General features: G+C 37.0%; 1 protein-coding gene across 1 annotated transcript; it reads right to left on the reverse strand.

Annotated features, from left to right (window-relative positions):
- Positions 1-3,782: 3,782 nt before the first annotated feature.
- Positions 3,783-7,696, reverse strand: LOC121431365. The gene is made up of 2 exons (XM_041628904.1): positions 7,596-7,696; positions 3,783-4,346 (listed from the first exon to the last, which is right to left on the reverse strand). The coding sequence occupies exons 1-2, from the start codon at positions 7,674-7,676 to the stop codon at positions 3,813-3,815; spliced, it is 615 nt and encodes a 204-aa protein (XP_041484838.1). The 5' UTR covers positions 7,677-7,696; the 3' UTR covers positions 3,783-3,812.
- Positions 7,697-17,106: the final 9,410 nt, after the last annotated feature.

A 17,106-nucleotide genomic window follows, 5' to 3' on the forward strand; every position in this document is an offset into this window, starting at 1 on the left:
CGAAATCCATAATAATATTTGTGTTATAGCAGCATGTTTTATTTCAATGTATTTTCCAGCCAAGCCAAATGCGACTGTGGCATAAGACTACATTTCAGATATATCTCAATTGAATATGAATGTATTTAATGTTACACTTTTATGCAAATAATAAAAATGTATACATAGAAATAGGAAAATAACATAGCGTTTCAAAATCAAGTATTTATTATAACGCTCAAAGCCTAAATAAAAGGCATAGCTTGTAGTAAATTAGGCTCCCATTTGGAGAAACATAAGTGTATACTGTACGTGATATAATGTGAAATAGAGAGACGTTAATTCCATATTATACATAAAACACCTTACTACGAGAAAAAGGTAAGGGGTATAAAAATGAAAACACTAAAATGAAATGCAAATCAGAACAAAGGAAAATAGGGAAAATACATGTATATCCCGAGGATGAAATAAAAGTGTATAAGAATAATAAAAAAAAATATTTTTTTTTCTCTTTCAATGATTTTTTATTATCCATAACTTCATATGCATATAAAAAACATAATCATTATACATTATACATATTATATACAAAATGAAATAAAATACAAAACAAATTAAAATGAAAAAAAAAAACAAAAACAAAAAAGAAAACATTTCAGGAATGAATGGTTATAATGACACATTTGATTTCGTTTTCCATCAAGCTGCCCAAACTATTACATGAAAGAGGGCTGTAGGGTTTTCCATTTCTTTTCAAACTTTGATAATTGTTTATTCTGAATGCCAATTTGTTTTTCTATTTTGTATATTCGTTTAAGCTTTAAATTCTATGTTATGCATTCATCAGCACGATCTAGCTCTTATACAAAAATAAGAAAAATAAGAGTAAAGGGAAAATGAAGGGAAAATTCTACATAAAAATAACAACCTCCATTTTTTTGCGCTTCACGCAGCCATTGCTTGTTAAAATTATTTAGAGATAGCCATAAACTCCCATTATCATAGCGACATTTTTGCCCTGCAATACGAACGACGACCATTTATGCTATGATTGGTGACCCTATTCTCCGACTATGACTAGCGACCCTTTTCTATTTTGACTGCAGAGCCTATTATAGATATCTTAACCCTTTTCCCTGCTATGAGTCGATCGACTAGCGACCCCTTGCATGATTATGACTATGACAAGCCCTCTTCGTTCATCATGACTATAGCGAACATTGAACTTTATGAAGAGCGACCCTTATACTACGATGACTAGCGGTCCTTAATTGTGACTGGCGGGTGGACCCCGATAGGAATACAGTAATGACAGATTATCATAACTTAAACAAATGACTTATCACTTCTTAATGATTGTGTTATCATTATACAAAGTTGAGAAAACAAATCAATAATACAATACATGTAATCGTAATATAAATAATGAAAAAAGATATATGATCTATTAAACAGAATGACAATTGACAGATTGAAAGGAACGCAGAGACAGCCATCGTGACCGATAGCATGACAATGATGGCGGTCTCGTGAAAAGGTAAAGAATATGTCTGTTTCCGTTGTTCAAGTGGATACAAGTCAGGTGAAAGTATTTTCAAATGGTAAGAATACTACATTATGTTAGCGATGCTTCTAATGATTATAAGCCAGTTCGTAGTTCCACTCTGCGCATGATCAGCGAGGAAGGTCATAAGTACTGAACTGACATAGTGGCTTAAAATTTAGTGAGATAAGCACCAAATTTGATGTCTATTCATATATTCTTTTGAATTGTGTTTTTCATTTACACCCACAAAAAAAAACAATGCGTCCACGAACGACCGACTGGTATTCCACAGTTTGCCAGTACATTGTACAACATGTTATCATATGTATTCAAAGTACAAATGCAACAAATAAGTGGTGTGCTATTCTAGTCACTTGGTCTATTCAATGTCTCCATCCTGATATGTAAGGCATGCTTAAGTAATATCTTGCTTTGAAATCTGCCTATCATAATGAAAGAAATGAAAGGTCATTTGACAAAAATTGTCACTGAAGTAACTACGAAACTGGTCTATTATGATAACAGGCTACTAAGCAGAATATTACCGAATTACTCGACAGCCATTGAAATCAAAGCACAAGTATTTCCGATTATACTTGATGAAAGTCAAAGTTCACAATACTTCAATTGTTCAATAAATGGTATACATATTCGAGTCACATTGTCTTGACACAAACTGACATATTAAACGGAACATGCATAACCCACACATTTACAAGAATACAAATACAACCCATATGGATTAATTTACTATCACAATGCTGAATACAGAATGTAGACATAACAGTAAACACAAAGTAACCCTGTATCGTTCCACATGCTGGCTGATACATTTCTACATATTATTTTTCCTTAAAAGCAATGTTCATTGACCCTTTTGTTTTCGGTCAAGTGGTGGTGAGAACTTAATAGAATAGTGGATATTTCTAGCACATAATCAGAAAGAATTATTTTGAAAGAACACAATGCATAACAAAATATCATGTTCTGTTATCTCTATATAATTTAGATCGATTTTTACCACATGGTATGTAAACCCATCCCCGGCCCTACCCCAGGATTTTGACAGGGTAGTAGTGTGCGGCCCCATCTTCCCTTAAGAACTGAAGTTACTATGAAATAAGAAGCCCTCTACTTGGGAATTTGAATTCAACATGAACTGCCAGGGGTCTCCGAGAACTAACGCCTAAAACAAAACGAAGGGAACGGGACAGAACGTGTTTGTCAATGAAAAGTTTCAAGTTCATCTTAATGATTTCAAATAAAAACATAAGGAATACAGTAAAACATATATATGTACAAATTATCAAACAAAAGTTACGTTAATGAATGAACATTTTTTATAATAAACATAGTCACAAATTAAACGAAAATAAAAAACTAAAAGAAAATAAACTCATACAAAACTGCTTTATGATGTCAGACACTGTTTGACTCTTCATTTTCTGTCAATGTACAGGGCATTCATGAAATAGTAATAATAATCATCATTAAAATATTATGCGTGTGAACTGCTGACGACAAGGTGTATGTGAACCCCATACCCTCATGTATTTTGTTGCTTCACTGTATATGTCCTTCCATCAGCCCAAAACATAACATTTTCACCGTTTCGACAAACAGCGGTCAGTCTCTCGATTTCATGCCATAAGACCTATGAACCCCTCGTTTAAGGCGTCATTTTACATTAAATTCCAGTTCCCAATCACCCCCATATATATTAGGCAGCAGGTCATCTAGTTTTTTTTAGCAATTCATTTCATAGCGAATTTAATTGTTAAGTGCTTGGCTTCAAAATTTGGGGCCACGCATTGGCGGCGGAAGCCAGAAAATTTAGGGGGTGTCCACCTAAAATTTTGGGATGGACACAGGTAAAAAATTTGACAAGCGCCCCCAAAAAAGATTTTGAACCTAAATTTTATTAGTTGCTTACCAAAAAATTTTTGACAAGCAAAAAAAAAAAAAAAGGGTTATCAAAAAAAATTTAGGGGGGGACCGTACCCCCACCTAAACTTTAGGGGCCCCGTCCCCCCCCCCGCTTCAGCCGCCTATGGGGCCACGTCACACCGACCCTTACCATATCCGAATGCATCCGGTCCCTAAGATCCTATACTAGGGTGACAAGCTGAGACGATTATTTTTTTAACCTCTGATTTGCAACGATTATCACAAAAATAGACATGATAGATGAAAGTATTACTGATTGATCTTTCAAAATGATTTTCATTAATCGCCTTTAGCAAAAATGTTTGGTTGCTGAAAGTACGTGAGAGAGATCAAAATTTCATCCATACAACTCATTTTCTACCATTTCGGTTGTATCATCATCATCATGTAATTGACCAAACCTTGGTTTATCTGGCATAGCATACATCATTTCAATATCATCTGACCTGGAGGAAGTTAAAGCATTCTTGCTCCTTCGATTCTTATCCGGCATTGCATACAAATCACCAGCGTCATCTGCTTTCTCAACCGGAAGGGACTTGCCTAAAGCATCACGGGAAGGTTGACTTTTTCGCCCTTTATCTGGTACCGCATACATATCCGCTTCTTCCTTGACAACTTCTCGACCGTCTGGTCCCAGACGATGTTTGGTCGACATCGCGTACAACTCATCCGAACCACCCACATCCTTCGATGTCATGGCGTCATTGCTCGTCGTATCAGCTGCCATGTTTTCATAGCTATGATCTGGTTCCGCCACGGCAGGAGTGTTGCCAGCTTCCCCTTTCACGTTGACGTAATCTACTATCATGGTACCTCTCTTCATTTGGGCTGAAAAGGCATCCTTCTCGACCACCCCGTACAGATCATCCTTCAAGTAAAATAAACGGTAATATTTGGTTTAAAAAATGATATCACTCAATCAAATAAACTTTGTAATGTCAGTTGGCCCCCGGGGGGCACTCAGTATATAATGCATAGTGGGTATGTGCCGCCGCGGAGGGGACCCCCATTTTTACACTCAAATTTCTGTTCCAAGGCATAGCATTTTTGTCTTATTGAGAAAAAGAACAAAGAAAGTCGCTCCAAGGCATAGCATTTTCCTCTTATCGAGAAAAAAAGAAGAAAGAAATCCGCTCCAAAGCATCGCTTATTTTTCGTTACGCCGTTGATCGCATTGATCTGCTACAGTGAGCTGCAATTTTGGTGATAAGCGGCCGCAGAGCACTGTCCAACCATCACCTCTGCGCGAGCGCACCCTTCGGCCGTGCAGCCGGGCTAGCTGTATCATACACGCATACCCGTTCCATAGGGATGCATACGCAATCACACGCTGGCGATCCGTTCCCAGGACCCCAGTTTTCACAAACATTTGTAGTTCCGAAGCCCGTTCCAAGGACCCTCCTTTTTACAATAAGACCGCTCCAAGGCCCCCGTTTTTTGTCTCGCCCGCGGCACACCCCCCACCACTTTTTTCGTCGAGTGCCCCCCCCCCCCCGGGAGTTGGCCCCAATGCTTCCGTCAAGCTCCACTCTCTATACTAGCTGAAACTATAAACAAGTGATGAGAATAATACTATCAAATTTCGACACTTCAGCACTCTTGTCAGAATATAAGGCTCCCTTATGAGAGCAAAACGTTGAGACGTCCAAAATACCGGATAGTTAAAATATGAAATGCAAACAGGCGCTTCAAGTAACACTGAAAATCCACATATTTTGGGGTAGCGATATATTATAAGAGTATACATAATTCGATGCGAAAGGTTAAGAATAACTCAGTCAAGTTTTGGCCACACGAGAATGAAAGCCTTAAATGGAACTATATAACTTGTGTGAAAATAGAAATATCATAGTATAATAAGAATTAAAGTTTGACAACAATCGGACCAAGATATGAACATTTGAATTTTCATCATTAATGCTGAAGAGATTCTCGAATTAGTAATGCGACCAAGGTTTGTGATGTCACAGAAGTACAACTCTCCCCTTTTATTTTTGCCCATTCTATGATGATAATGCAAAGATGTTGTCCATGACATGTTTTCTGAGACCTCTATGACGTGTCCTCCCATGAGGATACAAGTATGAAATTAAAGGAAAATTAAATACTTGAAACAAGATAGCTTGTGTGAAAAAAAAAACGTTGAGTAAAATGGCAACGTAGAGAAATATAGAATAAATAATAGAGAGATTTCGATTGTCTGCGACTGCAACGTATTCCTAGTTCACCGCAAGTGGTGACACCGCTCGTTCAGTATCACGTTCGTACATTGATGAAAACAGTTTCGATTTAAGTCGACGTACCCGTACCACGCCACAGCATATACCAGCGTGAGCGAGCGGGCCGTGGGCCGATGCTTGGCCGGAGAATCAGGCGTAGCATCACGCTACGAACCAGTGGGGCGACTGTGGGTGCAACATTTGCACTCTTGCGCAAAAAGCCGAAAAACACGGTTGTTTGGCGGGTTGTTTGGAAATAAACCATCAATTACCTATCGGATATGTAGTGTCTGAAAACAGGACACACTAAATGTAATGGAAAAGCTGGTAACAAGCAGTAATTTGCAGTTTACCAGCCCTGCTGAATCAACAAAACTCGAGTGTTGATGCGGCTTCATTCATTTTTGCCAAGCTGGGATGACGTCATCATGTACGAACTAGCGCTCGTTCGAGCACTATGACACCGAACGTCAAAACCCTCAAATACGAGTCACAGATTTGGTCAGTGAACGAGAAGGCTCGTCACAGATTACTTCGCGCATGCGCAGTGCTCCCAAAATTCCTTAATCTCGTACGTCCACATGGCACGTCATAGAAAACGAAAGGTCTCAATTAAGAAAGTTATGCGAATTTGAAGCTGAGATAATTCCTGTAATGTATATCCTCTCATTGGCAATGCGTGAATTATGTGTGATGTCACATGTGAACAACTTTCCCATTACTTTTTTTTAAAATATATATTTCACTTAAACTGCCTTTTTTATCAGTAGATCATGTATTCTGTCTATATTCCGGAGGGGCCACTTCCATTCACGAGTGGATACCATGCGCGACCATGGGGTCTCGAAAAGCACCCTAAACACGTAATTTCCATATTCTGAAAATGCACCCCTTAACAAGTATTGGCGTGTAAAACCCTTCCCTTAACAAGAATTGGAAACAATACGATACTGTTGGCAAGTATTCCCTGAATTGAAGCCCTAAACAAATACAGCGATATTTCAATTGTTTATGTCATGGACGTTGGTCGTCGGTTACAGCCCCACCTCCCACAAATCTTACTCTAAACACGTAGTATTGACTGTTAGGGTAATAAGTACATCCTTTATAACACAGTTTAGTCTTAATTTTTATACCCTCGCAAATTTGACCCTTAACACGTAGCCTTCCTAGCGAAAATAGATACCCTTTTTTCATTATTTTAGTGTTTTTGACATCCTTATTACGTTACGTACGTAACGTGCCCATCTTAAAAAAGACATCCTCTTACGTGTTTTCTTTGTCGCGCATGGTATCCACTGGTACTGGCGGCGGAAACCAAAAAAATTAGGGGAGGTCCACGTGAATTTAGGGGGGAAAAATGAAAGGGGACCGTCCCCCCTCCTCAAATTAAGGGGGGTCACGTCCGCCCCGCCCCCACCCCTGCTTCCGCCGCCTATGTCCACTCGTCAGTGTATGGCCCCCGGGGTCTGTATGCATGATTTGAGGGCATGTAATAAAGATTTTCAAAAGAATACATTATGGATGAATAGTTTGTATCTCCATAAGGGCAAAAAGAGACATTTTGCGTGTATTTTATAGTCCCTCACAGGAAAAGTTGTTCACATGTGACATCACACATCTTTGTCGCATTGCCAATAGGAGGATCTCCATAGCATTAGTTTATGTTTAATAGTAATGGCATCACACATCTTGTTAGCATTTCCAATGAGAGGACTGCTGTAGCTTGTGGCCTCAATATTCAAATGTCTATAACTTTCTTATCATTTATTCATTTTTTTTCAAACATTTATTGATTCATTTATTTTATTTATTTTTTTTGCATTTAGACCTGCCGATTTGTTTAAAGGGTTTCATCCTCCTTTAAGAACTGTTCTTGAATGTTTCTATCTGTTTACCGTTGTATCCCCATCAGTGGCTTCATGGAAACCTACGATAGAATTCTCATACCCAGGAGACCCGGGTGTGTTTCCAGTCATCTCACAAACTCCATATTTTTGGTCCTCTTTTTCCTTGGACCTTTGAAAAAAGAATCAATAACACACAAAGAAAAAAACAGTTACATGAAACTCATTATTCTTTTTATTAGTGCATTTTATTATTTTAATTTCTTCTTCTTGCTATTCTCTTTGCAATATTAAAAATATATATATAGATGATGATGATACTAACAATATTGATAATACGAATGGAGCAATCATTAAAAAAAAGATGTGAACGTGCAGATTGTTGACCCTTTTAATTCCAAAATCTATTTTTGATAAGCTCTGACATAAGTATTTGGACAATAGTATAATAACCCATTCTTTCGCTTTCATTTTATTTTTTTTCTACTTTTTTGGTCGTTGAAGTTTTTTTTAATTTATATTTATTTATTTATATATCTATTCACTTATTCATTTATTTGATCTATTTTTAGGGGACATGACCCTATCCCCATCTAGTGTAATAGCATAATATACTTGGTCGGTCTGGGCTTGGTTCTGTCAGTGTCTACTTACTTGCGTTTCAAGGTAATGAAGACAATGATGACGACTATAACACCTACTGCAACAGCCACTCCACCCCCGATTGCACCATACGGAGTTGTACGTTGGTCTATAGAAAAGGATAATGGAATACCGTGATCAGATCATAACCTAAATGTCATAGTTTGTTTTCGGGGGTCAAGAAATTAGGCATCCAGATTAGGATCTAAAAGCTCAAACTTTAACTTGCAGGTTGACTTTAACAAAGTCTTAAAATGTCGAAAGTCTCTGTTTATATAATACATTTATTGACAAACCTGAATGGATGATAACTGAAGTCATAGAGCTGTATAGATGATATCCCTTTCTTTACCTCCATTGTTAAATTTCCGACCAGCAATATTTTGTTTAGCATCTAAGCAAGATGGAAAGTGAGATATATGAATCTCATGTTTTATCATTAGCTTAATGATATCAAAATACTCCAAAAAGTACAAGAGCATTTCAAAGGCATTTAGTCAATTGATCAGTCCAAATGGGTCCCAAATTATTGGGCAATTCCCTTTAATGTACACAGTATCCAGTCTTAAATGCAAGTCGGCACTGCGATATTGCCAGTTCTTAAGTTTGAAGAAGTGCTTATTGCGTTACCTCCTGGAGAACGAGATGACATTAAAGTCAATCCTTCGGATGAATGAGTTATTCCGTCGTCAGAGGTACCCATTTCAGTCGACAGGCCTACAATGATTGAAAATGTGATAAGCAGTCATGTTGACTGAGGTTCATTGTTGTATCATTTTGCAATTACATCTCCTGTATACTTCAACCCTGCTGGCCCTGCAAGCATCACTTTCCCAGTGCGTTGGCAGAACAATGAATGTTTGGTTTCTATTATCACCCAACAATACCAATAGTCTTCGTTAATACAAGACTTCAGGGGCATCGATCCATTTTTCAGATGGGGGGGGGGGGGCAAAATCATGACAAGGTTTCAAAGGCGCTCGATCACACAAAACAAACAAACTCACACACACACTATATATATATATATATATATATATATATATATATATTCGTTCAAAGCTGGGGGCCCGGGTTCGATTCCCGGCAGAGACATTTTTTCGGCATCACCAATTTTTCCAAAGGGTAGATAGCTCTGGGGAACCTTGATTTAAGCTACGCCTACCATTGTTCTCTTCATCCATTTCTTTACAATATTTAAATAAAAAAGAGTTGCCAAAAGCTGTTGTACATGTAAAGCTTTACACATTTGTATTTCTTCTCCCATACGTGTACTGTATCAAAGCAATAGCTTCGATCCAGCTGAGGCATGGCGGCTTGTCATTGTTCAAAACTCACCTTCACCCAACAAAGGAAAATATAATTGGTATAGTGTCGAAAATCTGTCTATCTGACGGTCAATCGGATCTGGCTCGCCCTAACCATTAACCCGTCTCTGTGGTCTAGTGGTTAAGGCACCGGCGTTCAAAGCTGGGGGCCCGGGTTCGATTCCCGGCAGAGACATTTTTTCGGCATCACCAATTTTTCCAAAGGGTAGATAGCTCTGGGGAACCTTGATTTAAGCTACGCCTACCATTGTTCTCTTCATCCATTTCTTTACAATATTTAAATAAAAAAAGAGTTGCCAAAAGCTGTTGTACACAGTGGCGTAACTACGGGGGGGGCATGGGGGGGCACGTGCCCTCCCAATCCGCTGGCAAAAAAAAAAAAAAAAAACGGGGAAAGGGAGAAAAAGAGGGAAAAGGGAGGAGAAACGTAGTGGGGAAAGAAGAAATTATTGTTCATTATAATTGTTCATTATATTATATTGTACATGTATGTTATATTACATAAGAAGCATTTTTTCATTACTTTATGAAACATTATTTGTTTCATTGGTGCTCGCATAGACTGTTTTACGAGATATATAATCCTGTTGTACTAAAACCTCCCGTTTTCAAATCAATATACACAAATATATTTCCTCGCAATTCGAGTTATTATTGCTTTATGTAGTGACATATTCTTATTTTTCATGACTACTTAAAGTGATTGCCCTATTTTAAGGTCTTAATATAAAACATTTCCTGTCCGTGCTAACGTTCGCATAAGTGAATTGGTGAGATTTCTGCTCTTCATGAACTCCTTAAATCAGTCCTTAAAATGTCAATTTTTCTGATCTGAATATCAAAAATTTTCAGCTCGCGTTTCGCGCTCGCACCATTCGGCTAGTGAAATACGTAGGGTCTTAGTGAATTCCTACAAACAAGCCTTAAAATGCCCCTCTTCAGGTCGGAATATCCTAAATTTTCAGCTCGCGCTTCGCACTCGCAGTATTTGATTAGTGAGATGCGTATGATACTCATGATAACAATGATGTCTTCAAAAAGTACTTCATGTGGTTAGATGTAATTGTAACAAAATCGGCAAGCGCTTGGCACTGGCAATAGATGACTATAGTGAGATAGGTATACTCTTAATGGATTCACAAAAAGCATAGTCCTTAAAATATCCATGTTTGGGGTCAATAAATAAAAAAATTCAGCTCGCGCTTCGCGCTCGCATCATTTGGTTAGTGAAATACATTCGGTCTTAGGGAATACATACAAACAAGCCTTAGAATGCCCCTCTTCAGGTCTAAATTTCCTAAATTTTTATCCCGCGCTTCGCGCTTGCAGTATTTGATTAGTTAAATGCGTATGATAATCATGATTACAGTGACTACAAAAGGTGTTTCATGACTGTGTTTAGATGTAATTCTAACAAAATCAGCAAAGGATGGCACTAGCATTAGATGACTGTGGTGAGATATTTATACTCTTTATGGATTTTGAAATAGTCCTAAAAATTTCTCTAATTAGGTTCAATATATAAAAAAAAAATTAGCTCGCAATTCGCGCTCGCATTGTTTGTTTAGCGACACAGTTACATATCATGATTACAAAAAATTGCTTATAATGTCCCTTTTTTAGCTCTGAATATCAAATATTTTCAGCTCGCGCTTCGCGCTCGCATTATTTAATCAGTGAGATACATATCCTGCATGTCCTTAAAATATCTCTGTTAGGTCAGAATACCTGACAACTGAGCGCGCTTCGCGCGCTCCCTAAGCGACTCGAAATTTTGCTGGTGCCCCCCAATGCTGTGACCCACGGTACGCCACTGGTTGTACATGTAAAGCTTTACACACACACACACACACACATATATATATATATATATATATATATATACATGTATATACATATATATATATATACATGTATATACATATATATATATACATGTATATATAAATAAATATTCAATTCAATTTCAATTTATTTCATTCATAAAAACACATAAATATACATAGTAATAAACAAAAATATCAATATAAGAATGTGGAGACAGCTTAGAACCAAGTCTTATACAGTGCTGCCACCAAAATGTAAGCAGAAACATTTTAAAATGAACATTTTAACATAACTAGAAAATAAAGATGATAAATACAAATACAAATTATTAATATCCCAAGACAAACCCTACACGATACTTGAACAAACAATGTTATAAGTGATATTTTTTTAAAATAATCGTTTGAAAGAATTGAGTGATACACTTATTTTAATGTCATCAGGTAATATAGAATTGATACCAATATTGGTTCTCTCAAATGGCAAGTGAAAAAAAATATATATATGACTCATAAAAAAGAGACACATATCTCACCAACAAAATTTTTTAGTATATTGAACTGAAAACAGGAAAAAGGTACGTGTTTAAGACTGTTTGCAGTAACTCATGAGGATGATACATATCTCACTGCACAGATAATGCGAGTGCCGAGAGTGAGCTGAAATTCCCCCGGGAAATTCCTTTATATTCTGATATAAAAGCTTGATATTATAAGCATTTTCGGTACAAATGATTAAGATGGCTGTCTAAAATAACAATAGATGTGAGCGCGAAGCGCGAGCTGAAAATTTTTATATTTCGATCTGAATCAAATTGACAGTTTAATGGACGTGTTCAATAAAGAACAAGATATATATCAAACAAAATATTATTGCAAATCTTTTGAGGTTTAGAACTGAAAACGGGACATTCTGTTTACTTATTTAAACATGAAAAGTATGGGTTTTTGCATCAGAAATGATGCGAGCGCGAAGGGCGAGCTGAAAATTGTTATATTCCAATCTGAAAAGCGGACATTTTGAGCACGATTTTAAATAAAGAACGAGTTGTGTATATCAATCTCGCTTGCTGATTTTTGTGTAACATTACAATCTTATTTTATTTTTGCACACATTTGGAATTATTGGTGGGGCAAAACGATATGTTTGCCCCCCCCCATATTTTCATTGGTGGGGCGATCGCCCCCCTGCCCCCCCCTTGAGGATCGACGCCTTTGCAAGACTTTGACGGCTGATAGGCCTGATTATAGTCAGTCATTAAGGTAATATTCTGAGAGTTATCTGACTTCAAGGTGTAGCCGACTTGTGTTTTCTTTAATTATTTCAAATACTAGTCAACAAGTATATTAACAATGCGAAGGTATATCGACTCTTAATCAGTCCCAAGCTATTGGGCATTTCCTAGTGATGTTTCAGTCTAAGTACATGTATATGGGCACTATATGGCACACCTCTCATTAGCAGTCATATGTCAAATTGGCAATAAAGAAGTGCTTACTTGTGTTACCTTCTGGAGGAGATGATAGAAAAGTCAATCTTTCGGATGAATGAGTTATTCCCTCGTGAGAGGTTCCTATTTCTGTCGATAAGCCTACATTTGAAACTGTGATGAGCAACAACAAAAATAAGCCAAATTTGATACTATCATATTTCTGCAAACTTACATTATTAAAAAAAATATAGGATTTAGCAAGGAAAAAAGGTGTCACGTTATTCATCCGACGAGCGCCCTATAGTAAAAGCTGCCGATTTTAAAAATACCCATTAAGTATTTACCAGTCATTCTACCTATTCTTATAAAACAAATAAAAATCGATTTGTGGCCGGTAGAATATTGTGCACATCACGAGCTCGCATTATTTGATTGTTCCTAAAGGAGAATGAAACCTTTGGAACAAGATAGTTTGTGTGAAAACAAAAAAATTCAAATAAACAGACCAACGAAAGTTTGAGAAAAATCGGACAAATAATGAAAAAGACAAATAATGAAAGAGTATTTTGATATTGCGATCACTAGTGTTATGGAGGTCCTCATTGGCAATGCGACAAAGATGTGTGATATCACTTGTGAACAACTCTCCCTCTACTTTAGTACTTACTTCACCTAGACTGCCTCTTTTTATCACATCTATCAGTCGATCATGTATTCTTTCCATAGGAGGGCATGTAATACAGATTTTCAAAGAATAAAACCATGGATAAAGAGTTTGTATCACCATAAGCATGATAAGAAAAAGCAAAAGAGACATTTTGGGGGCATTTTATAGTCCATCAAAGGGAAAGTTGTTCACATGTGACACAACATCCTTGTCGCATTGCCAATGGCAGGATCTCCATAGCATTAGTGACTGCAATATTCAATTGCTCATAATTTTCTCATTACTTGTCCCATTTTTATCAAACTTTCGTTGTTTTGTTTCTTTGATTTTTCTGTTCTGACACAAGCCTACTTGTTCCAAATGTTTCATTCCCCATTAAGGGCTTTTTTCATCAGGCCAGAACGTATAGCAAAGATTTCTGCTCACGATTCGTGCTTGCGGTAATTATTTGGTTACATACATATCTTGTTCACGATCACAATCATTGTTCATATTAAATTTTCTGGAAAAAACACATGAAATTTCCTTTAAAAAATGACTCGCGCTTCACGTTCGTACTACTCAATTAGGGCTATATGAGATTATTATTTATTTATGTTTTTTGAGAATATAAAGCTAAGAAGTGGCTCTTAGGACTAGCCCCTCAAAGAAATAAATAAAAATCAACTTTGAGCGTCCGATCGGGAAAATATGGAAGGAATTCTACCTCCCCCCCTTATTGGCGAAAGCTTGATCCGCCCCTATATGTTTATCAATCTTCACTTTGTTTACATTATCAGGGCCGTCGCCAGGGGGGGTGCGGAGGGTGCGAACGCACCCCCCTTCAGAACCAAAAAAAAAAAAATTACAAAAAAAAAAAAAAAAAAAAAAAACCCGGAGGGGGGGGGGTAGGGATACAGCGAAACTGCATTGAGGACCAATAGGCATGTTGACCAGTATGTACTTTCTATATCCATTCTGGCCGGCGGGCTATATAACTGCATAAAATTGAGTTAATACGTTGTTTTTTGTGTTTTTGTGTTGTTTTTTCATAAAAAGCACCCCCCTAGAAAAAAGCTGGTGACGGCCCTGATTATGCACGGAACTTCATGTCATTTTCATGGAATTGAAGAGGAATCGAGCTCGCTGTGCAAAAATGAATGGCAATGTATAATTAAAAAAGATACGCAGCGATGAATGCGCGAAATTAAAGTGACCGTTTTGAAGGTGCAAGGTGATTTGTCTCTAACATACAAGGTTGCAGGGGGTGTGTTGCACCCACAAATAACGCCCACAAATGTAATAACACTTTACCCACAAATGTAATAACGCCCACAAATTTAATAACACTTTACCCACAAATGTAATAATTTCACCCACAAATGTAATCATTTTTTAATCATTTTTGATCGCCCAGAAATGTTATAATGACTTTACCCACAAATGTTATAAATTTGAAGGGATTTTTGGCAAATCCGTTCTAAACTAAAATCCTATAGTAATGCGTTCATATAGCACAATAGTGCAAAGTCTCTTTTCCTGACCCGGTTAATTAACAAATTATAATATAAGTGCAAAGTCTCTTTTCCAGACCCGGTTGTTTAAAAAATTATAATATAAGTCCGAAGTCTTTTTTCCAGACCCGGTTGTTTCAAAAATTATAATATCAATCCAAAGTCTTTATTCCAGACCCGATTGTATAAAAAATAATAATATAAGCCCAAAGTCTTTATTCCAGACCAAGTTGTTTAAAGGATTAAAATATAAATCCAAAATCTTTATTCCAGACCCGGTTGTTTCAAAAATTATAATGTAAATCTGAAGTCTTTATTCCAGACTGGGTTGTTTCAAAAATAATAATATAAGTCCAAAGACTTTTCTCCAGACCCGGTTGTTTAAAAAAATTATAATATAAGTCCACAGTCTTTTTTCCAGACACGGTTATTTCAAATACATGTATTATGATATAAGTCCAAACTAAGATACGATAATGATGTTCCAGTGGAATAAAAATGAGAATTGAGCCTAGTCTTCTCTCCAGACCCAGTTAATCAAAACTGGTGGAATCAATGTCTTTGTTGTTTTAAATTATGCGGAACGTATTGTGAATATATGCGCTATGAGTAAATTGAAAATCAAGCATAGTCTTTTCTCCAGACCCGGTTATTTAAAACTAAAAACTAAAACCCTATAGTAATGCCTTCATATAGCACAAAAGTCCAAAGCCCAGACCCGGTAGTTTCAAAAAATTATAATATACGTCCAAAGTCTTTTTTTCCAGACCCGGTTATTTCAAAAATTATAATATAAGTCCAAACTAAGATACCATAACAATATTCTAGTGGAAAAAAGAAAATCGAGCTTAGCCTTTTCTCCAAACCCTGTTATTCAAAAATTGTAAATAACAATACAACAACAAAAACCGTAATAAGACCCCATAATCTTATTAATGCTGGATAACTGTGTGTGTGTGTGTGTGTGTGTGTATTTGAGTTTTGTCAGACGTGTATCAATCAGATATGATTATTTACGTCTGGGACCGACCTCTAACGTCACCATCCGAAAGACGTGACCGGGGCTCGAACCTCTGCATCAATTTGAAACTTTCCCACAGCTTGGATTACAGGCGCACGCCACAACGCCAAGTGGATATATAGCATAGCCTTTCAGCCAGACCCAGTCATTTGTTTTTCAAAATAACGCTAATAGTAAAATAGAAATAACTCAAAATCTAGGACCAAGCAATCATTGAACCTATGAACCTGTTTTTAAAAAGGGGTTTAGAACGTTGTCTTTATTCCAGACCTAATCATTACAAAAATTACGCAAAAAAATATTCTACCATAAAACCCTATCATATTCTTTTGGAATAACACGAGTTTTAAAACGTACTCTTTCCTCCAGACCAGGTTATCTAAACGGTTACACTTCGTATTTCCGAAGCTTCGTAATTCCGAAGGTTCTTTATTCCGAAGGTTCGTAATTCCGAAACACGTAAATTGCCTATACCTCGATGTTCGTTAATCCGAAAACGAAAAAGGGTTCGTTAATCCGAACATTTGTGGCGTAATTCCGACGATTCGTTATTCCGAAGGTTCGATAATCCGAAAACGAAATAAGGTTCGTTGTTCCGAAGGTTCGTTAATCCGAAAACGAAATAAGGTTCGTTGTTCCGAAGGTTCGTTAATCCGAAAACGAAAAAAGGTTCGTTATTCCGAAGGTTCGTTGATCCGAAAACGAAATAAGGTTCGTTTTTCCGAAGGTTCGTTAATCCGAAAACGAAATAAGGTTCGTTAATCCGAAAACAAAATAAGGTTCGTTTTTCCGAAGGTTCGTTAATCCGAAAACGAAATAAGGTTCGTAAATCCGAAAACAAAATAAGGTTCGTTAATCCGAAAACAAAATAAGGTTCGTTAATCCGAAAAATGAAAACCGGGAAAGCAGAGGCAAGGGGAGGGGGGCGGGGGACACTGTTGCCGTTCAATTATCATATGAGGATGGGAAGGCAAGGGCGGCCGAACGAATTTTCGTTGGGGGTAAAGCCAAAAAATGAAACTCATACGTCAAAATTGGGACTGTGGTGATATTTTCACCTTAAGATTATCATCTGCTTGAAGTCATTGTCTGTTTGATAGTGATTAAGTAGAGAATAACTTTTTTGAAGTGACTTCTTATTATGGCAAAATG

The sequence above is a fragment of the Lytechinus variegatus genome, chromosome 17 (genome assembly GCF_018143015.1).
Source record: "Lytechinus variegatus isolate NC3 chromosome 17, Lvar_3.0, whole genome shotgun sequence".
In the NCBI taxonomy this organism is placed as follows: Eukaryota; Metazoa; Echinodermata; class Echinoidea; order Temnopleuroida; family Toxopneustidae; genus Lytechinus; species Lytechinus variegatus.